The 23,519-nt window shown below is 41.2% G+C and overlaps 1 protein-coding gene across 1 annotated transcript in view; it reads left to right on the forward strand.

Annotated features, from left to right (window-relative positions):
• Rgs22 (regulator of G protein signaling 22) overlaps positions 1-23,519 on the forward strand; it is a 95,517-nt gene that overhangs the window by 66,192 nt on the left and 5,806 nt on the right. The window contains exons 15-22 of the mRNA XM_041637479.1: positions 5,604-5,798; positions 7,655-7,747; positions 10,423-10,592; positions 12,392-12,554; positions 14,719-14,877; positions 16,591-16,659; positions 19,543-19,704; positions 22,380-22,559. Of these exons, the coding sequence (XP_041493413.1) occupies positions 5,604-5,798; positions 7,655-7,747; positions 10,423-10,592; positions 12,392-12,554; positions 14,719-14,877; positions 16,591-16,659; positions 19,543-19,704; positions 22,380-22,559 (1,191 nt within the window). The remainder of the gene's footprint in view (positions 1-5,603; positions 5,799-7,654; positions 7,748-10,422; positions 10,593-12,391; positions 12,555-14,718; positions 14,878-16,590; positions 16,660-19,542; positions 19,705-22,379; positions 22,560-23,519) is intronic.

Below are 23,519 nucleotides of genomic sequence, written 5' to 3' on the forward strand. Positions count from 1 at the left end.
TCTCCGGCCTGATATTCAGATTTTGATGCAGGAAGTCAGTTGAATACCCTGTAAATTTACTGTGTTTCCTGAAGTTGTGAAACATTGGCCCTGGACATAACATGGCCATTGTTATCTTGCCTAGTAGCTATGACTACCGGCTTGATCAGGCCTGTTGCTACATCCTCGTGGAAGAAGGGATGAAGGAGGGCCATTAGACTCTAACCTGAACTTCTAGCCACTCCCTTGTGACCCAGCAGTAGGCAATTTTCCCCTAGCTATATGAGGTATTGGGAATGTAGATGCATTCTAGGCATATGAGGTACATTGCGTTATATATAGGAGGTGAAAAATTATCTGACGGAGGGCTCTACATATGCATATTTTGGGAGGCTGAAGCTACCCAGGTTTGTAGGGGACTTTTCAGGGATATGTGGTCAAATCACACACGTGTGCGTAAAACCTATAAGTAGCTGAGGAACAGTAGCTCGTAGCTGGACCTGGGAGCAGTTGTCCATCTTCTACCTGTCTTTGGTACTTTTATCTAGAGTGAGTGTATATTTCCTTACGTCTCCCCAGGAAAACTTTAAGAACTGACAACTGAATTCTGTCTTCCTATCTTTATTCCTTGGCTATCTTTGTCCCCACCCCCTTGGAGAGGAGAGGAGGCAGGGGGACAGTTCCACAGAATGTGTTGTTGTTGACTTGGGAATGGATGCCAGCAGGTGGGTGGCCTCTTAGGTCCCTGCCCTACCACTTTAACACCCTCTAGTTATTTGATTTTACAAAAAATATATATAAAGAATCAAGGAGATGGAGTAAATCTTGTTACTTCTGAGGATTCTGCTGGTCATCATAGGAACCGATACTTGAACAAGGGGAAATTTCTTAGGTGATAATGAACAGTGTTCTGAAGTCTGCGTTAGAAAGCAAAGGAAAGGAGAGGGTGGAAAAGAAGCCACTTAGGGGTGATCATCTGGCAGAAGTGCTGGCCTTTGACAGTCTGTCCATCTTCCAACGTCTTTCTTAATCTCTTTCTTCCATGTTTTACAGTTTTAATTATAGACGTCTTTAATATCTTTGCTTAACGATTATTAAAAGGTAACTTTAGGCTGTTTTGAATAAGATTGTTTTCCTGATATCTCTCTTGGTGTGTTTGTCATTGCCATACAGGAAGACTATTAGCTTTTGTGCATTAATTTTGTGTTCTGACACTTTGCTGAAAATGTAAGTTCTGAGAGTTTTTTGCTGAAATCTTAAGGCTCTCTTAGGTATAGAATCATGTCATCTGCAAAACAGGGACTCTTAACGTTTTTCTCCCTCTTTCTTCTGGACCTTTAGCATGATGTGTGGTGGGTCTTTCCAGAAGCTTTTTCTGCATCTATCAGCATAAGCTGTAATCAGAGCTTTCTCTGACCTGCCCCATCCCATAGCCATTTCTAAATAATCACTCAGAGGCTTAATATTAATTACAGAATGTTTGACTATAGTTCAGGCTTATTATCAACTAGCTCTTATGTTTAAATTGACCCATTATTATTAATCTATGTATTGCCACGTGGCCATGGCTTTTACCAGTCTGTTGGCACCTTGCTTCTTGAGTGGCCAGCTCCTGACTCTCCCTTCACTCCACCCTTCTCCTCTCTGTATCTCCATTTGACTTCTCCACCTATCTATATTCTGCCTGGCTATCGGCCAATTCAGATTTTATTATCAGCCAACGAGAACAACACATATTTACAGTGAGCAGAAGGGTTATTCCACAGCAATACACATGTGGTTTCTGCCTTTGAAACAATTCATGTCCTTTATAGCATTTGCTGATTTATATAATATTGAACCAACCCTGTATCTCTAGAATAAAGCCAACTTGATTATGATGAATAATACTTTGAGATATTCTTGAGTTTGTATAGCTAGTATTTTGTTGAGGATTTTGTATCTGTAATTGGTCTGTAATTTATCTTTGTCTGGTTTTGTAGAAGGAGTTTGGCAACGTCTCTTCTTTATTTATGGACTAGTTTGGAAAGCATTGGTGTTGATGAAGTTCTGGTAGAATTTACTAGTTTGGAAAGCATTGGTGTTGATGGAGTTCTGGTAGAATTTACTAGTTTGGAAAGCATTGGTGTTGATGAAGTTCTGGTAGAATTTACTAGTGAATCCATATATGCACTGACTTTTTCAGCTGGGAAACTTTTAAATTCAATTTCACTGCATATTATATTTGTGCTTAAACTGTTTGTCTCATCCTGGTTTAATTTTTTTAATATTTATTTATTTATTTATTTATTATGTATACAGTGTTCTTCCTCCATGTATGCCCGCATGCCAGAAGAGGGCATTACAGACCCCATTACAGATGGTTGTGAACCACCATGTGGTTGCTGGGAATTGAACTCAGGACCTCTGGAAGAGCAGCCAGTGCTCTTAACCTCTGAGCCATCTCTCCAGCCCCTCCTGGTTTAATTTTTATGGGTCATGTGTGTCTAGAAATTTATCCATTCTTAAATTTTTTCAATTTAGTGGAATATATATTTTTAGGTAAGAGCTAATGATCTTCTGAATTTCATTGGCATCTATTTTAATGGCTCTCTTTATGTCTCTAAATTTATTAATTTGGATCTTCTCTCTTTTGGCTAGTTTGCTTAAAGGTTTGCCTTTTAAGTCCAGAAGAAGGGGTCAAATCCCCCGGTGCTGGAATTACAGACAGTTGTGAGCTGCCCAGTGTGAGTGCTGAGAACTGAACTCGGGTCTTCTGGAAGAGCAGGAAGCACTCGTCTGGGCTGAGGTGTCTCTCCAGTCCTGTGCTCTGACTTTGTGGGCACTTAGGGCTATAGATGTCCCTCTTAGGGCTATAGATGTCCCTCCTAGGATGGCTCTCACTCCATCTCCTGGGTTTTCATATTTTGTGTTTTCATGTGTATTTGACTTATGAGTGTTTGTATTTCTTCTCCATTTCCTCAGCTTGTTCAATAGTGTGCTCTTTAGTCCCCGTGAGTTTGCACATGTCCTAGGGTCTCTCTTGCCTTTGGTTTGTACTTTGATTCTATTGGAATCTGGTAGAATACCAGGAATACTTTAATTTTTCTGAATTTGTTAAGATTTCCTTTGAACCCTAATAGATGAGATAAATTAGAAAAAGTTCCATGGGCTTCTGAGAAAAATGTGTATTCTGTGGTGTTTAGATAGAATAGAATTCCATAGATGTCTGTTAAGTCCATTTGACCTGTGATATCATTTCATTGGGGTATTTCTCTGTCTGTTTTTTGATAGGATGCCTGATTAGTTGCTGAGAGTGGGGGTGATGTCACCCAGTGTTTTTGTGCTTGGGTCAATCCGTGAGTTTACATCTGGTAATATTTTATGAAACTGACTGCGTCCGTGCTGTAGGCATGTGTGTTAGAATGATAATGTCCTCTTGATCAACTGTTCTCTTAGTCATGAGTAGTGTCCTTTATCCTTCCTCGCCTGCTTTGAATGTGTTGCTGGATGTTTAGAACAGTGGTACCAGCTTATTTCTCAGGTCTGTTTGCTTGGGAAACCTTTTCCATCTAGTTATTCTAGGTGCTGTCTACCTTTAGTGATGAGGTGCTTTTCTTGGAGGCAACAAACAGATGGCTCCCAGTTTTTGACCTAATCTCCTAGTGCCTTTTGACTGAGTAATTGAGACCATTAGTATTCATTCAGATGTTTATATCTTTGCACATAGTCATAACCATCTTTCGTTCCGTCTGGTATGTCATCTAACTCTGCCTCATTACTGTAGGGATAATAACTTCGGCGGGGGGGATGATATTGACTTGGTTTTTCATGTTTCTTATGCCCCTGTTTTGGGATTTACACATCGGGTATAATTTTGTTGCTTGCTTTATGTTTTATCAGCTATATTTTTCTAGTTGAAGTGTTTATAGTGTTCACATGAGACTTGGCTGTGGTGGTGTGTCCTTGAGAAAATAATTGCTTAGTTCAGGAGCTTGGGGTGTCTGGCGTAAGCTTTATATCATTCCCTGTGTAGGATAACTGGGAAAGCAACCACGGCTTCTTGGTAGCACAGCTATGCAAGTTTGCACTAGCTAGCCAGCAAGAGTGGCCCCTCTGACTTCACAGCTGCTGCAGGATAAACAATCAAGGATAATATGGAGTGGGCATGGATTTTAGTTATTAAAATTAGGGGTGGAAGGGAAATAAGGTGACCAACTGTGACGACCAAAGATTGACTTCGGAAAAGAATTGAGTCAGGTAAAGTCGGTGGGAGGAAGAAGCTGGGACACTCTTAGGGCCACAGATTGAGAGATCGTTAAATCTCTGGCAGGTTGCAATTAGATAAAAAGAGGAGGAGGTAAGGATGAAAGAAGGAAGAAAAGACCTCCGAATAAGAGCTGGGTCTATGAGGTGGTTGAGGAGTCAAGTCTGTCTGACAGTCAACAGGATGGAGAACACAAGCAGCTGCCCTAACACCTGAGCAACAGGCGCACAAAAGCAAAAGCGCCAGGAGATATCCATGCAGGAGCAGAGTAAACAACAGAAAATAAGGAACAAAAATACCTCCAGAGTTAATCGCTGTCAGCTGTGCTGAGCTGGAATTTCTTGGTTTCCTCTGGATCCCTGGCAGGTTCCAAGTGCTGTGATGTGGGGAGGGGAGAGAAGGAGCCATTGGTCTCTGCAGCCTCCCCCTCCTGTGTTCCTGGGGGTTTGCACATGAAAGAGTGAGGTGGTATGTTCTTTCCTGGTAGTTTCCCTTAGATTCCTGCACTTCTGGCCTCTCATGGTTCTGCAGGTCTGGGTTATGTGAGGGGCAGCACTTACTGAGCCTTAAAACATTTTTAATATGTACACACACACACACACACACACACACACACACACACACACACACTATCTACTATTCAGGGATAGTGATACCACAGTGTTACTAAATTGTTCCTCAGGTCTAAACAGCTATTATTGAGCAATAAGACAAATAGAACGGGGGGGGGGGTATGTCATTTGTGGGAGGCTTGGGAAGTTCTGGGGTATCCTCCCAGTTACTCCTATCACCTTCCTGCATCCACCCCATAGTTAGACACCAATGGAGATATTTTATGCCCAAGGGGGCGGGGGCGGGCAATTGACCATTCTTAGAACTACAGGCTGGGCAATTTGTTTGACAACTGGATTAGAAGACTACCAATAGCCAGATTTTTAACCCTGTATGATCTTGGCTTTTATTTCTTATGTTTTTGTTGTTTGTTTGTTTGTTTGTTTGAGATGGCGTCATAGCCCACTTCAGTCTTGACTGCACTATAAAGTGGAAGTAACCTTGAGCTGACCTTTCAGCCTCTGTTCCTGAGTGCTGGGCTGCAAGCTGTAGTGCAAAAGGCTGCGTCCAAGCAGTTTAGAGCTGGGGTGCAGGTGAAGGTCAGTGGTGGAGCCCTTGCCTAGCATGCAGGATTCCTTCTGTAATATGCACAAGGAAACCGTTATCTGGAAACGTCTAGCTGCTAATTTGCAGTGAAAAACAGAAAGGAGAGCATCCTTTCTGACAAATCTAGTGTGCATCAAGTTCAGTTCTGTCATCTTTGCCAACGAATTTGCTCTCGTGGCTTCTCACAATGCCCCCTCTGTCCCACCCTCTCCTCCCTTAGTATCTTTTCGCCACTTACATTGCTCCATCAGCCACTCTCGACATTGGGCTGCAACAGGAAGAGAAGAAAGATATTTACATGAGAATCCAGCCACCGTTTGAGGACCTCTTTGATACAGCCGAGGAGTACATCCTCCTCGTCCTTCTGGAGCCCTGGACACAGATGGTGATGTCAGACCAAGTGGCTTACAGAAAGGTACCATGGCCTGGCCAACAGTGCTTGCAGAAAAGGCTCGAGCACGGCCTCAGGGGGCACAGCCTCAGGGGGACCAAACCCCCGGGTGGCCCGGCCTCAGGTGGGCCAGGGCTCTGTAATCAGGACTGGGGAGGACCCAAGGCACAGGCAGGGAAAATGTTTATTCACTCTGTTTACTTTTTATCTTTATGATTTGTTTTTTGTTGCCATTTCCCTGCTGTCTCCTAGCAGAAGACTTAATCTCACAGTCCTAGCTCTCTGTACAAATACATCAGAAGAGAAACGTGAGCTTTCCGTTAGTGCAAAGTAGCCAGATTGGTGTTGTCCTTCCCTGATGTTTTCAGCAGTGATCTCACAATGAACGGAAATACCATTTTATTTTCTGCTGGATGCTTACAGTAAATATCACACCCGTAGAAAATCTAAATGCTTCCCGTGTATCGTGAAAAGCAGAGCTTCTGACTTCAGGGCTTCTATTTAAAGTACCGGGTGTTCATCCAATCAAAAGCTTGACTGGATAAGTTTGTACACAGCTTTTTACTTTGCAAAAGATGTCAGCACTGGAATACTTTCATTATTATTATTGATAGATATAGGAAATTCCTTTAGATATTTCTTTAGAATCACAAGTTAAGACTGTCCTAGGGTATTTTTCCACCAGGTAAATGCGTGTACTGGGTGCGTGAGGCCATTGTTGCAGGGGCTGAATTCTTTATTAATATCCACTCAAGGACTTGAGTTGTCTACCAAGAAAGATAAATTAAGCAATTATGATAAAATTAATATAGAAACACTTTGCATAGACTCATCTCATTGGATTGTGACTTAAATAATTTATTAAATAACTTAATAAATTCAATGACCAAAATAATTAGATTTCATTCCTTAATTCTTGCAGTTCTAAAACATTAACCTTTCTATTATAGAAAATACACTAGAAAGATTAGACTATCACGTGATATTTTAAAAGCCTCTCTTAACTCATATTTGTAATATATATTGCAGTTCATAGAAGAAATGTGAAGTCTGGAAGTGATCCTGTAATTGTAAAAGAAATTTGGAAGTATAGTTGCCCTGAACCAAAACATTTTGGCATTAGCAAATGAATCTTATGAAAATGTGTAAGATGGATTATATACTGTTAGTTCTTAGCAAAAGGGAAAACACTGATCTTAGTTCTGGAACCTTCTTCGACTTCAGTCCAGAGGACTCGCTGAGTATGTAATGTAATCTCGTAATCTTGTTCCCCAGAAGGACTTCCAAGCGGACCCCCAGAGCTAGCTGTGAAGTACAGGACGTTCCCAGGCTGCTAGCCAGCCAAACTTGACTGGTTTTCCCCTGCAATAGAGAATCGGAGAGTGGCCTTATTCTCCTGCCTATAGAAAATTACACTTTATAAAATGTTAGAAAGACAAACCTGCTATAAGCAGTAATTTGGTCAACTGCTTCCTCTTTTGCTATAGCAATAAAACCCTTAGGAATACCAGTAAACAGCCTGTCCTTTCTTGTTCTCCTGTGAAGTATTTGGTTCCTACACCCAGCAGACTTTGTCTTCTCCGCGATTCATTCTGTGACGTTGACTAGAAACCGGAAATGTGACCGCCATATTCATCTTGCCTGTGTGTGCCCCCGGGAGGAGGGGTTCATTGACAGCAACTGTGTAATTGAATAGAAAATGTTCATCCTTCGTTGTGTATATTTGACGTATCACTTGATTGTAGCTAATATTTTAATGGCATGGGGTTTTCTGCTCCTGCCTCAAAGGCAGTTCGCCTTCTTGGAAGCCCACGGTTTCTGGTAAACTGTGCTCCATCCCCCATTTTTCATGATGCGCATTCAGCTCTGCTGATTTTTAGGTGGCACTACAAGAGGAGACTCGGCAGCTAGATTCCACCTACTTCCGGAAGCTGCACGCTCTGCATAAGGAGACAACTTCCAAGAAGGCTGAGGTAAGACTCTGACTTAGGATCCAGAGACAGTACCATCTTGCACACTACATTGAGACGTGGAGTGGTTAAGGACTTGGACGGGGCACCAACCTGCTGCCCCATGGCCACACTCGCTGCATTTGACAGGCCACGGTGTTGAAGTGACAGTTCAACACAGCTGGAGAAACCAGGTTGGCAAAGTGACAGAGGGACTTCCCTAAGACCAGAAACTTGAGCCCTAAAGGTCACGATAATCCCTTAAACGATGCCCACTATTTTCTGCATGTTAGTAACTGTATTCGTTGTCAAATTACAGGAGTCCATTTGCATTCTCAACAAAAAGAAACCCTCAGATTTTTTTTTAAAAAGAAAAATGGGGAAATAGTTGGAAAAGTCAGTAAAAAGATCATAGGATTGGATAGGATATTAACTCTTATCTTTATTTACAAACCGGTGACATTTGTTTGTTTTGAGACAGTCCCGTGTAAACCGCGTGGCCTTTCCCTAGTATGTAGCGGAGGAGACCTGTGTTCACCCTCCTCCCGACACTGCCTCTCAAGTACTGGAGGGATTACATGTATGTGCTATCATGACCAGCTCAAATTTTCAAGTTTTATATTGATTAGATAAATTTTGATATGCCCATAAAAACCATAAAATTAATGAACACATCTACATAAAATTTGCAGTTAATTGACCTGTTCAGGACATACAGTTATATAAATATATGGCATAAAAACACTGATGTTAAGTTGAGTGTGGTGGCTCACACTCACGCCTTTAATCCCAGCACTTGGGAGGCAGAGGCAGGCCGAGCTCTGTGAGTTCGAGACCAGCCTGGTCTACACAGAGAGTTCTAGGACAGCCAGGACTGCACAGACAGCGCCTATGTCAACAAAATGAACAAAAACGCAACCCTCCACTCATATCATGTAACCCTGCTTATGTAACATTACATATATTTACACACATGTACATATATGCAGAGAGAGATCTGGGAAGAAGTTCAGCAAAATGGGAGAGATAGTTCTGAGTGCTGGGTTTGGGTAACTTTTAGTTTCTTTTTTGTGTTGGTTTTTATATAAATAAGTTTTTTTCAAAAACAATAGTTTTTAAAATAGAACTTAGTAGTTGTTTTGTTGGTGCCAAAGTTCTCTATTTGATGTACCACTCATTCAAACCTGGGAAGAGCACAGGCATTCGGAAAGGTCCTCTATAACAGTGATGTGCTTTAAGTTCCAGGGGCAACATTTATAATGCTATACACAATTCCTCCATATAAGGAACATTGCTTTTTGAAATATTTATAGTTTATCTCACGACTGCACATTTAAAAACACTAATACAGAGGGTGAGTTATCTATGTTAAAAATCACATGTGGTTTGTGCTGGAGAGATGACTCAGTGGTTAAGAGCCACTGGGCTCAATTCCCACCATCATAGGTGGCCACAAGGGTCTGTAACTCCAGTTCCAGGGATCTGATGCTGTCTTCTTACCTCTGCACACAAGGTGCACATACATACTTGTAGGCAAAACACTCACAATAAAATAAATTTAAAAAATTTTAAATAATTATGAGAGAATATTTAATATCCATTATAAATTATTAAGATAAAAATATAATTACAAAACCATAGCTACATGATTATATTCCTCATTTTAAATAAACTACATATACACATATATTTATATATATAATATATAAAAATGCTATATTCATGTATATTATATGTGTTATATTGTTGTATATTATATATAATATATTCTTATATTACATACTTTATATTTTATGTATACTATAGCATATATGAATATGCTATATATAACATGTGATTTTTGATGTTTAATATAACATCATGTATATTATATGTGTTATATTGTTGTATATTATATATAATATATTCTTATATTACATACTTTATATTTTATGTATACTATAGCATATATGAATATGCTATATATAACATGTGATTTTTGATGTTTAATATATTATATATAAATATGTTTATATATCATATAAAATGCTATTTTATATGTTTTAAAAATTACATTTATTTATTTATTGTGTTTCTGTGGATTTTAGAAGACAACTTTTTTGGGTTTTGGTATTTTTTTTTTTTTGTGACATTGTTTCTAAGTAGGCCTGTTTGTCCTGGAACTTGCTCTGTAGACCAGGCTAGGTTCAAACTCAGAGATCTGCCTGCCTCGGCCTTCCAAGTGCTGGGATTAAAGGTGTGCACCATGCATATATAGTTTATTTATATGTGTGTGTATCTACATAGATTTATGTATAATTCATATGTATGTACATATATGGAGAGAGACTAAGAGGCTTTTTAGTTTTTGGTTTTGTGTTTTATTGCAAAAGGCAAAAGGCATTTCCCCTTTACTAAGAAATAAAAGTAATATTTTGAAGACAAATATTTTGTATACTGGGCACCCTTACGAACTTGTGCTCATACACCCGTGCACACAGAGTACTTTGTTTGTATTATACACACAGTGTTTACTAAATACTCATTAAAAAGGAGCAGTGAAGACCTTGAGAGTCAGAATGTGAACATCTAGTCTGTCTAGCTCTACCAGTTGTAAACTGGCCTCGCCCAGAAGTTAACTTTTATTTCAGGTTTCCTGTTTAAAACTGCAAATAATTTGTTGCATTTAAGAGATTTTTGTGAAAGCATTTTGTCCACAGGACACTGCTGGACCTGCGGCTGGCAAGCTGTCACTGTCTGACGTCTCTAAACAAACAGAGTACTGGAGCAACGTCCCTGAGGAATACCAGCATTTCACCTTCAGTGATCTGCTCAACAACAAGCTGGAATTCGAACATTTCCGCCAGTTTCTAGAATCTCATTCTTCAAGGTGAGGAAATACCTAATTTTAAATATATTTCTCAGTAAAATAAATCCTTTTTTGATACTAATTTTGATTTATGCTATATTAATGACTTGGTAGCAGATTTTTTTTAAAGATGGGAGATAAGCTGGTAATTACATTCATGCACAGAAAACTTAGCAGTGTACATTTAACCCAGTTTAGTGGCTAGCTCTTTGGCCTTTGCCTTTTCCAACTTGGCAATTCAAGCCACAGATTTAGGACCCAGGATGCTGCCTTTCCAGGTAGAGGCAGATCTCACCATATCTGTCACTGTAATTGGTCCAGCAGCTTACCAGGGCACCCTCGTCCTCTGGGTTAACCTGTGTTAGACAATAGTGATGCATGTCTCCCTGGGGACCAGCCGCCCCAGCCTGATCTTCCCCTTGATGATGTGGTAGGGGACCCCCATCTTTCTACACAGGGTAAGCTGGAAGACCACCAACTCAACAGGGTCTGCGTCATGGGCACAGCAGCTGAGTCTTCTTGTTCTCCACCAAGGTGGTGACTGTATTGACCCCTGCTCGAAGGACAAGTGGTCTCTTAGTTGGGATGACCCCTTTGCCAGCAGCCTAACCTTCTTCTGCTCTGTGTCTGGCCCATACTTGTGGGCAAACCTAAGCAGCTAGGTAGCTGTTTTCTGGTCCAGGGCCTTGCGGGAACTGGTTAAGGGCAGGAGATATTTTAGCCGTTTATAAAGGACGGTCCTTTGCCACTGCAGTCTAGTGTAGCGGGGTCGTATGACAAAGCTTTTGGGCTGGATGTTCTGCCCAATGGTGATGTTCTCAGGCCTTTTCTCAAACAAAGAATTTACCACCATTTTGACATTCTGTTTCTTCACGACAGCAAGGGGCAGGGGCCACCTTCTTTCCCTGGGGCCTCTTGTTGGCCAGAGGCAGTAGATCTTTACCTATGTCAGTAAAAACTGACAGACAAAAGTCTGCTTAAAAGACCCTGATGCGCCGGGCGGTGGTGGCGCACGCCTTTAATCCCAGCACTCGGGAGGCAGAGGCAGGCGGATCTCTGTGAGTTCGAGACCAGCCTGGTCTACAGAGCTAGTTCCAGGACAGGCTCCAAAGCCACAGAGAAACCCTGTCTCGAAAAACCAAAAAAAAAAAAAAAAAAGACCCTGATGAGCATGCAACTGCTTTAGCCTCCCATGTTATTCTCATCAGTCGTGCAGTGCTTGGGGCTGTTTTTAGTACTAGCTGGCTTGAAGCAACTTTTAAGCTTTCTCTTCTGCTGCTCCCTTTAGTATTTTTGGGAACTGTCTCTTATAGTTGTTCCCTAATTACTGTAAAAGTTCACAGTTCTATTAACTAACATATAAATCAAACATAGCAGTTTTAGAAATTTTTGTACTATGAACTGAAACTTTGATCATATTTTTCTCTCACATTAACAGAAACTGGTTTGAATTTAGGGCCAAACTTCTCCTTATCCTGATAAGGATTATTCTGAATTTGTACCATTATCAAATAACCATGACATATATGTGGCATTTCCCCATATTTGATGTTGAAGATGCCAGTCCAATCCTCAGATGCAACTCTGAGACACCGCCAGTAAACGAGAGATCTGCTGCATACCCCATACCTTCACCAGAAGCCGTTCATGTAGCGAGAGTTAAGGCTGTAGCAACAGCGGAGCCATCTGTTGGGCTTGGATGAGGCTGTGCTGTAGACACTTGTCCTTGATCTGACCAGACAGCCACCTCCCGCCTGTCAGCAGCTTGGCCAGTGTCTAATTGACTCTAGAGGCTAAAAAAGAATGCACTCTCTTTCCAGCATCGACCTTGCGTGTTGGACAGACATCGAACAGTTCCGAAGAATGCTTTTTAAGGACCAGAAGCAAAGGGAGGCAAAGTCTATAGACATTAAAAACAAATACCTTAATAAAAAGTATTTCTTCGGCCCCAGCAGCCCAGCTTCTTTGCATCAGCAGGACCAGGTATGAGCATGTTTGGAGGGTACAGGCCATCCCTTCTTTAACCAACACCGCGAAGGTCTCTTTTTGCTGTGTGTTACAGTTTCAGAGAGACACTTTGGTTTAGGTGTTGGTGGGCATCTATAGATCCCTAAAGTTCACTCAAGTATTACATGTCCTAAAACATGTCACTTTAAAGTTACTTTATTGGATAAAATGTCCTTCATCTAGGTTGGTTTTAAGGACGGTGTTCATAAATTTGGGGTACAAAGACAGCGTCACACTGATTTGATTTTGTCATTCATTGAGTGCCCGTGTGTGTCGCTAGTGTCTCACGCTGTTTTAGGTGCTCAGGACCAAGTGCGAAACCACAGGGACAAGGGCCTTGGGTCTCCAGCAGGAGAAAAGGGCCACATCCACCCCTGAGCCTAGCTGCTACCTCAAAGGCTTTTGATCTTCTACCATTCTCTCACCCTAGAATGGAGGCTTTTCTTTGTTTTTGTTTTTTTCAGACAGCATCTCTCTACATAGCCCTGGCTATCCTAGAACTCTCCATAGAGTGTAGACCAGACTGACCTCAAACTCACAGAGATTCACCTGCCTCTGTCTCCCAAGAGCTGGGATTTTGGGCATGCATCTCCATGCCCAGCCTAGAAACTTTTTACAGACTGTGAACATAGATTTAGCCACTTTGTTGTGCCATGGCAGTGGCCTGAATTACAGATTCTACTGACAATGAAGCCATCAGTTACAGGAAACTATATGATTATGCTTTTGAAATTTAGAGTTATAAGAGTGATTTATTTAGCGTGAGGTGGGGTTTTTTTTTTAACTATCTAAAGAGCAAACGTATTGTGTAAATCTTTTTTAATTGTTAAAGCTTACAAAGATAAGTATTCTTTAATGGTTAATACTTAGAAAATGAAAATTTCAGATTAATATTAGAGTCAGTAAAGAAAAAACTCTGAGCTGTTCATGAATCCAGAGAACCAACCCCACAATCTGACTCTGGAGTAGGTGAAGGCACGGAGCTTGGAAGGAAAGGAGGGTGGCATGTTAGAGGCGTGGCTAGGCCATGTGTGGGCTGAACACATGGGAAGCATTTGTCTTGCTTGGCACAAGGCATTGTGGTGTCTGACACAGCTGTGTGAACGTGCTGTAGTACACGCCGCTTGCTGAGCATTTAGACGATGGTGGGCATCACCACTGCCATCAAGCCAATGCTCTGGCTTACAGCAGACGTCTTTGCCGTTCCGCGTGTCCCATCTCTACCTATTTTATACTTGGGAGTTTTGCCTCACATTTTGTACAGCTCACCTTGCCCCCGACTAAATTTAAAACCACTTTGCTCGGAAAAATGCAATCTTGTTTTTTACTCTTATTTAATATTGTTCGGGACAATTAAAAAGATGATTTCTGCTTTGTTTTTATATAAAATATTAGTAGTATTTTCTTAATTGCATTTATCAAAGGTGAACTAAATAAAGAGCTTATCTCAGTATGCAGACTCTTGGCAGTACACAGAGGAAGGTGGAAACCGCTATGAGGGAAGATTCAGGCCGTCACTTATGATGTTCTGTCAGTGCTGCTGGCTATACAAATCAGAGGGGCACGACCTTCCTCTCCCTGCTGCCTCCCCTGGGCTCTTCCCGAATGACATCAGAGAAGCACCAGGGAGAGGGCAGCCACCCCACCACCTCTGCCCAACAACCCAGCCACCAAGTTTGTCGCTGCTGTGTCAAGGACCTGGGTCAGGAGCCCTCTTAACTAATCAGATGCCTCGTTTCCTTCACTTACGAAGAGAAAGATGTTATCTGCAATGGCTCAGTTAGACTAGAATCATGTATTTGTAAGAACTCAGAAAAGCAGTAGTCACCACCTTGTGTCATAGTTACCAAGACCATGGAGGGAAAAAGTGTTGGTACCTGGGAGCCTGGGTGGATCTCAGTGGCAGAAATTAGGCCCTGACACAGAAAACAAACACAAAACAAAACCCCACCTCATTGCTGTGCTTTTTCCAATATTCCACAGGAGGCAAAACCATACATTAAGAAGACGTTTTGTGGAAAATGGAAATCGTGGCACCTATCCAATATGATGCAAAAGCTCAACATGAGCGAGTGAATTAAATGGCTTTTATTAGTCTAAAAAAAAGCATGTGGTTTCTGTGCTGTTTTTACTCTCCTAGATAATGCTCATGAGTGGCGGCTGGGGGAGGATCCTTCACGAGCAGCTTGACCCATCTGTGCTGGTGGAAATCCAGAAACACGTCTTGAACAGGCTGGAAAATGTGTGGCTGCCGCTGTTCCTCTCAAGCGAACAGTTTGCTTCCCGTCAGAAGATAAAGGTACATGACCTGCATAACCTTGGATAGCCATTGGCAGGACCTAGCCAGCCCTTCAGTGTGAGTACCTGTGGACCAGTCATGAGCCTGCAGTGGGTAGCTGTGACAAGCAAGGAATCAGGCTTCTCAAATTCCCAACCCCAGCATTTGCCGCACATTCGTGGCTCCTCTTCCGAGTTTTGTTTGTTTGGTATTTCCATTTGAGAAGTAAGAATGTCAGCAACAACTGTACTAGGCCGTGGTAGCAGCACATGCCTGTAATCCCATGACTCTGGGGGTAGAGCCAGCAGTATCCTTGCAAGTTACAGGCCCAGATACAGCTACAAAATGAAGCCCCCTCTTAACAGCAACGACAACAATGTATGCTTGATTTCTTAGCATGGTACCCAGCAAGAAGAGACTTAAATATCATCTAGTAATGCAGTTGGGTTTTGCTTTGGGTTTTTGTTTTTGTGGCTGTTTGGTTTGGTTTTTGTTTTGTTTTGTTTTTATTGTGTTTTAGAAGCAGGTCTCTTTACACAGTCCTGACTGACCTGTAACCAGGTGAAGTGACATCTGACTTACTGATATTATTACCACATTTTCTCTTATTGTAGCTTGTAGTCATTTCCTTTGCATTCTGTGTGTGAGCAGCAAAACAAACTGATTGTAGTGAGATTTTGAGTGAACAAAGCTGGGGCATCCCCCATGCTTAGAAGAGGAACTGACACCCAAGCTTTAGAAAGATGTAGTCAGGGGTAGCGCTGGAATCTAGCAAGAAAGAGCAGCTCTCCTTCCCCTGATCTGTGCCTGTCACAAAGATACAGGGCATGGCGTGAGCTTGATTCTGAACCTGCCTAGCATGCAGGGGGCCCCAGGCTCAAACTGCAGCATTACTTTGTCTTACAGGCCTGGACTCTTTAGGTGAGCTGCTAGGAATAAAAGACACACAACATAGATCTGGCAGGAGTAGCTTCCCAGAAAAGGGAGAGATTATATACAACCGGAAACCCCCTAAATGCTGTTGTTCCTTGGTATCCAGAGAGGACCCACGGGACACTAAAAACCTGAAGATGCTGAAGCCACTTCTATAAAATGAGGCTATATATGCATATAATTACATATAGTTCTCCATATACTTCATTTCATCATTAGATTACTTAAAAATCATAATACAATAAAATTTTAAATAAATCTGGAAAAATAAATATAAGGGGAAGATACCAGACATGCTCAGTACAGATACAGTTTTCTTATTTGAATATTTTGCATTAGAGGTTAGTTGAATCCATAGATGAAGAACCAGCAGGTAGAAGGCAGCGGTACCTTCTGTATTCCTATGAATTATAGGTGGCTCCTAAAAATCACTAAAATGTAAAATGGCTAGAAGATGGCACAACACCTGTGAGGCCATCACTAACTCTATAGCTTCAGTTCTTACACAAGCCAAAGTGACACTGTCACCTGTGTTTGGAGTAGTGCCATTAGGCAACAGCACAGCTGGAGAACCCAACCAGGAGAACCCATCCATAACGCGGAGTGCAAGGTTTCACTACAGGAGAACCCACCCATAACGCGGAGTTCAGGGTTTTACTTCATGGTCTGAGTGTCATCGTCCTGAGTGACACTCTCCTACCTAACCTGACCTTTGCCTCATTCCTTGAGCTGATAAATAATAAAGAATTCAAACTTTAGCTATTCTGAATATGTTGCTAAAATAATTGATTATGCTTTTAGATACGGATGAAAGACATAGCGGATGAGCTTTTACTGCAGAAGCATGACAGGAAAATTGGAGTGTGGAAGGCAAGTGATTATATTCTCTCTCTTGTAAATACTACTCTGTCAAAGTAGCACACACACTCATACTTGTCCACACTCACGAACACGTACATACTCACACACGGGCACTCTTATACACTTACATACATACTAACAATTTGCACAAAACACTCTCACACACACATACACACACTCATGCTGTCATATAGTCACACACATATCCTATCTCTCCATCACACACACACACACACACACACACACACACACTCCTTGCTCCTGACCCTTATTGTCTAAACCTCCGACTGATGCCCGGTTGTGTTCATGCTGGCAGATGGAACTTGGGGAAAAGTGTGACTCTGCAGAGCTCCTGACTGTGGAGCATGTGAATGACCTTAAATGTGCACTTTTCACTTGAGGCCCTAGGTTTGGTTCCCAACGCTGGGGTGGATGGAAATATATATACTTAATTGTGTGTGTCCTGGGCATGTTGAACAAGCTGTTCTTGCAGTATGTGGTAGTTTAATACCAGGAGAGTAGATCACACAGAACGAACAGGTCACGTGAAGCACAACCAGCAGGTTAAATCGTCCTTCATTACCCCTGTACTGGAAATCTCAGCTTAGCTAGAAAGCAACTGTGGCAACCATAATCTTGGAGATTATTAAGATCTCTGTAATGCAAAGCTTTAGAAGATGGCTTACTTCGCTTCTTAACAAGTATGATGAGCCCAGTCCTGTTGATGAGTCTAAAAGCTCCTGAGGATTTGTCCTCTGAGGTCATGAAAAGTGAGACCCAGGTGACCCCTCCAAATTAGCGAGCGAAGATAAAGGTTTAGCCTCGCGGTGGAAGGATGCACGTCTTCATCAGGAAGTCGTCTTCTGTGGCTTCCTCTTGAAAGTAGGCACTCTTTTTTTTTTTTTAAGTAGGCACTCTTTTGAAAGGCTTGTTTTTGTTACATCTTTATTGAAATACTAAGTATACTGAGCTTATAGTTTATATTATTGTGAATTATATTTTGCATTATTTTCTATTTATTTAAATTACAGGTTTTCTTTAAATGGCTAAGTTTTAGTATCTTAAGAAGCAAGTCTTAAAACAGTCTTTGTTGAGTGGGTTTTAAATAAACATTCCACTTTAATCCATAGTTGCTCCTATTTATAGGGCTGTAATCTTAATATGGACCAGATGTTGAGAGTCTTGAATTTTTGTCCAGAGAACATGGCATGTGCCTCACTAAACGGTGATAGGCATCTATGTCCCGTGTCTGGGTTAATGGCACCGCCACTCACCCAGACTGCCTGGGGTTGCTGCCACCTCTCTGTTCCAGTTCAAGGCCCTGCTCTGTCCAGGCTGCCCCTCTCCAGGCGGAATTCATTACTCTTTGGTTGCTGTTCCCAGGTCATTGCTTGCAAAACTCTTTCAAGCATTTGTATGGATGGTCACATGTGATTTGTTTCAAGGAACTTATTTAGTCCTTGTCAGAAATGGCATTTAGTCATTGGTGCAATTTGTGCGTCCATGTACAACACTGCCTTAGAGGGCTGCTTCCCTGTGCGGCTGTCTACTACCATCAACTCTGGCCAATTTCAGCAGGATTGAAATCTATTTCAATATATAAATTTTATAAATTTAATAAATCTGTTTTTTTGAATCTGAGAGAGTAAAATAGGTTGAGGATGTGGCTTTAAATGAGCAAAATATTTTTAAAAGTTTATTTAAAAATTGTTACAATATAAATGGATGTAAATAAAATACCTTTAAGCCTTATTAAAGCATCATGGGTTCTTCTAGATTTTGTATGATGTAAAGTAAATCTTCAGTCAGAAGAATTTTATTATTTAAAAAAATCCCAGCACTCAGGAGGCTGTGTGAAAGTGTGGCCAGCCTGGGCTTCATAGTGAGTTCCAGTCTAGCCTGGACTACATGGTGATACTCTGTGTCAAAACAACGAAAAGAATTATTAGTTGTCCTGAGCGAAGTTCAGTGGTAGAGCATTGCCTTGCGTGCACAAGGCCCTGGCTTCCATTCCTATCAGCACACTCATACAGTTAATAGGCAATAATTGTTAATTACTGCTATGAATTATTATAATTATTCCTTAGAACTCATAGTTTACTAAGATGATTTAAAAGCATGTCATATAAAAACATGATCTTACCAGGATAGAATTGGAATTAGTTTAAATTTTCAACCTAAATTATAGAATTTTTGGACTTTTCTTAAAAATACTGTAATCCCAAAGAGCAAAAGAAATAATTAAAAATGATGCAGTCGTGTGATAAGTCATAATGGAGCCATATCACCACTGCATGCGGTTACTGTTCTCTTCTCGCCACTGGTCCCAAACTCTAAAGGCTATTAGAATGTTCTAACAGTATAGTTACATGTAAAGGTATTAGAATATTCTAACAGTGTAGTTACATGTAAAGGTATTAGAATGTTCTAACAATGTAGTTACATGTAAAGGCTATTAGAATGTTTTAACAATGTAGTTACATGTAAAGGTATTAGAATGTTCTAACAGTATAGTTACATGTAAAGGTATTAGAATGTTCTAACAGTATAGTTACATGTAAAGGTATTAGAATGTTCTAACAGTGTAGTTACATGTAAAGGTATTAGAATGTTTAACAATGTAGTTACATGTAAAGGTATTAGAATGTTTAACAATGTAGTTACACGTGCATCACTCAGTAATTTCTTTCTTCTAGTTTCTAAAACTAATGGATCCATTTAACAAAAGACAAAAGGTAGAGAGTCCGAGGGCAAAGCTGTCAGAGTCTATTATATTCATACCACAAGTTTCAGTAGCCAAATCAAAAGAAGTAGAAGTTGGTGGTTTTGGTCTAATTAACGACTTGATTGCTACTTTTGGAACATGTCTGATTGCCTGTATTGTTTGGACAGCCTGTGGCAAGTAAGTGGATATCTTCATCCTGTGAGATTATTGCTTTCCGTAAAGCATTATTGAATCCAGTCATTGCAAGGCAATTTCAACGATTTGTGGCCCTGAAAGGAGATTTATTGGAAAATGGAGTACTTTTTTGGCAAGAAGTACAAAAGTTTAAGGTATTGTATTGGGACCTGGAGAAACCACTTTTGTTTGAAGAGATGCATTAAGATAGCAGATGCATATGGATTTTGTATAATATATCCCAGTATTGCCAGCTTCCTTTGTGTTAATGTTTAAATATTGGCATATTTACTGTCCGCTGTCCAGAGGCACCTCTTGCCGTAATGAAGAGTAAGAATGAGCCCCCATGATAATATTTGTGCTTTCAAAACCTGCACCATGGCCTTTCTATTGCATGCATTTATAAATGCACCACACATTTTGCCTGGAGACATTCCTAATTGGTATATCCACATAACAATGATCATGGGATCATTATTCACAAGAATCCCTTGATATCAAGGGAGTTATAGTTAGCATTTTACTGGTGAAGATGTTAAAACACAGAAAAGCTAAGAAACTTCCAAAATGAGGAGTGATAGAGCGTGATGTCAACCAAGTCATTGTGTCTCTGACCTCTGTGTCATCAGCCACAGGGCTGTGCTGTGACCTCGTAGTGGCACTGGAAATAAACAAAGAGACAGCTCAGGTAATCTTGGTCAAACGGTGTTCTGGATTGCGAAAAATCAGAAAGAACCAAGTCTACAACAGGATATTGGGTACTTAATTGGGACGTTGATTCATTGCTACAGTCAATAAAAATTGTTTAGGAGAATGATTAGTGATGTAAATGTTTACCTATTGATTATCTATTGAAAGCTAGTTACTGAGCAACTATATGACTGCATATAAAATTTGTGTTCATGGGAGTATTTGTAGAGAAAAAACAATGGAAAGATATATTCCAAACTCTCAAGTTTTTCTTGACTCCATCCCTTGACACAAGGGTTAAGGGGAATGCTAAGTATACAACAATAGCCAAATAGTGTCCTTCTCAGACTTTACAATCTAAAGAGAAACAGATGAGGGGGTGAACAAGACACATTCAAGGCCCCGGCTGTTAGGAAAGAGGGTAAGATGTCATCTCTATTGGCTGAAGGCGCCACAGAAAGCTTACTAGAGGGAAGCATTCTTAACCCTCATAACAGGTGAGAGTTAACAAGGCAAGAGCCTTTAATCCCAGCACTCAGGAGGCAGAGGCAGGCGGATCTCTGTGAGTTCAAGGCCAGTCTGCTCTACAGAGCAAGTTCCAGGACGACCAGGATTATATGTATATATATAATCTGATGTCTTGGGGGAAAAAAGAAATTAGGAAAAAATATCAGTTATGAGTCTAAGTTCTATCCCATTAGTCAGAATTAATATTCTGTAACATCGCAAATTTGTTTCAACCTCACAAGTTTAAATTCCATAATTATAATCAAGTTCATCAAATGATTATATAATAATCCTACAAGGAATGGTGAACAGTGAATATTTGGTAATATACCAGACTTATGCAGTGCAAATGGACTTTTTCTGAGTTGATGCTAAATTGAGTGGTCATGCTGCCTACAATGTAATATTAATATTAAGCTTTTTTTCTAGATAACATATGGTAAGCCCTATATAAAAGTTTCACATGACTGGTGCCCAAAGTTTTCTTTCTTTAATATCCTACCACATCTCTTACAGTAACTGGTGTTTGCTGGGTACTTAGTCATTGTTAGCTCATTTCTGGCCTAGAATGAGGAGTTTCCAAATTTGCTTGCTTTCAGAGCAAAATTTTTGACATAAAAATGCTGTAATTCAAGCCAAGCTATCTATTAAAAAATACTGTCTCTGACTCCGACTTTAAAACTAGAACATTTTAATGTACTACTACGACTTTTAAAATCCCTCTAAAAGGAAGGGTGTAATGACATTATGGCCGAGACACGAAAGGACCCCCAGGGGCTCACGTGGCATCTGGTAAATACGTGGTGGCCAGCTGGAGGCACTGTTTCCTGAAGTAGAGGTAGGGCCTCGCTAAGGATGGGTTACTCGGTCATGACATAGAAGGACATATGCCTCAACCCGGTCTCCCCCACCCTCTTGCTTCCTGTACACCAAGAGATAAGGAAACTCCGTCACAGGCTCGGTTGACGGGAGGTTCTGCTTCACTGGCACCCAGAAGCCATAGTCGAGGGCTGTGGTTTTGAAGCTCTGGAGCTGTACACTAAGTGGAGGACACACACACACACACACACACACACACACACACACACACACACAGTTACTTTCCCTTGTACTTGCTCACAGTGATGGAAGGGCAGCTCTCACAGACCGGGAGACAGGAGCACCATGGACCCTAAGTAGCTGTAAGGACGTTCCTGTTTCGCAGCAGCAGGCAGACTTGCTGGTCTTGTAGAGGCAGCAGCCAGGATGGAAAGCTTTCGTATCCACCTGTAGCTGGGTAGATGCGGATTCCCAGTGTTCGGCTAGGACGCTGTCACAGCGTTTGAGCAATAGGCTTTCGCACGTCTCCTCCAGGGAGACCCTGCCCCCGTCAGTGCCCAGCATGGTGCGGTCCTCCTGCACCGCATAAATGTTAATGAGTCATACCTGCCTAGGGAAACAAGCGACAGAGTCAATGAAAGCAAGGCACGTGCACTGAAGCGTCAGGCTCCCCGGGTCTAAAAGAAAGGATTTTTGAAAATAGCTCTGACACGTCGCAGTGCCCCCGCAAGCCCAAGCTAAGCGGTATATACTGTAAAGCGCTCTGGAAAAGAATCAATCCCATCCTGCTTTGCGGCTCCTTTTCCCTGTCTAGGATTTGTGCCATTCGCATTGTAGTGAGTCCATCATTCAGAAGAAAATCACGACCATCATCAACTGCTTCATCAACTCCTGCATCCCCCCAGCTCTGCAGATTGATATACCAGTCGAGCAGGCCCAGAAGATAATTGAACACAGGAAGGAGATGGGGCCGTACGTGTTCCGAGAGGCACAGGTAAGAGCAGGAGGCGAAGTACACCAGTAGTCAAGGTATTCTTTAAAGCCCTTCCGTTGCTCACGTATGGCAAGATTTTAATCTCCCTGGTACTGGGATTTGCTCTCTTTAATGTGGACATCTTTTGCCTATATCATTAATATATAATAAATACACAAAGCTAATAACTTTTATACTGTTGTTGATAATGCCATAAATAAAACTAAATAATATACTTTGACTTTTCACAGTTACTACTTTTACCTACAAATTGTAAAAATGCTCTAGGTAATTCCTACATCCTTTCTTGCCATTCATATTCCCTTTAAAGTATCCACTACCGCAAAAATGTGTAAAATACGTGTCTTAAAATTTGTATATTTTTAAAGTTTGAAATATCCACATAGCTCATAAAATAAGTGAGAGGAGATGTAAGCGCTCAGCCAGCATAAAGTGCATACACTCACGAGAGACTCGGGCCGCTTTTAATCTACTCAAGTTACTGCTTTTTAAGATAAATAATAGAAAACATTGACTCGGTGAGCATAATTTATTTGCATTTTGAAAACCCTTTTAGTGATGTTGTTCCTAAAAAATGATTAAGAAAAATAAGTTATAATAGGGGTAACGAGGAAGGCCATGTCACAAACTAAGTGACAGGAAACAGATCTGGGGAGCGATTGCCGAGCATGGAAAAAGGCCATTACCCCTCAGTGTTCATTTCTAAGCCAGCTGTGTTCAGGTCCTCTAAGGGACTGGGAGTGGACTCACAATCCAAATTATGACTAAAACAGGCAGAGGAGATACTGAGGACGAAACAGAGAAAGCGTGGCACCAAAACGGTGACATCCGCTAAGACTCCTCACCTTGTTGTCCTGACAAACCAGAACAAGACTTGAGGTCCTCGCTGTCGGACCTCAGGTCTGAGCATAGATGTCCACAGTGGGACGGGTCCTCAGGCTTAGCGTGTTTATCTGATTT

Source organism: Microtus oregoni, unplaced genomic scaffold (genome assembly GCF_018167655.1).
Source record: "Microtus oregoni isolate MIOR12 unplaced genomic scaffold, Mior012 000053F_ref0000044, whole genome shotgun sequence".
Lineage (NCBI taxonomy): Eukaryota > Metazoa > Chordata > Mammalia > Rodentia > Cricetidae > Microtus > Microtus oregoni.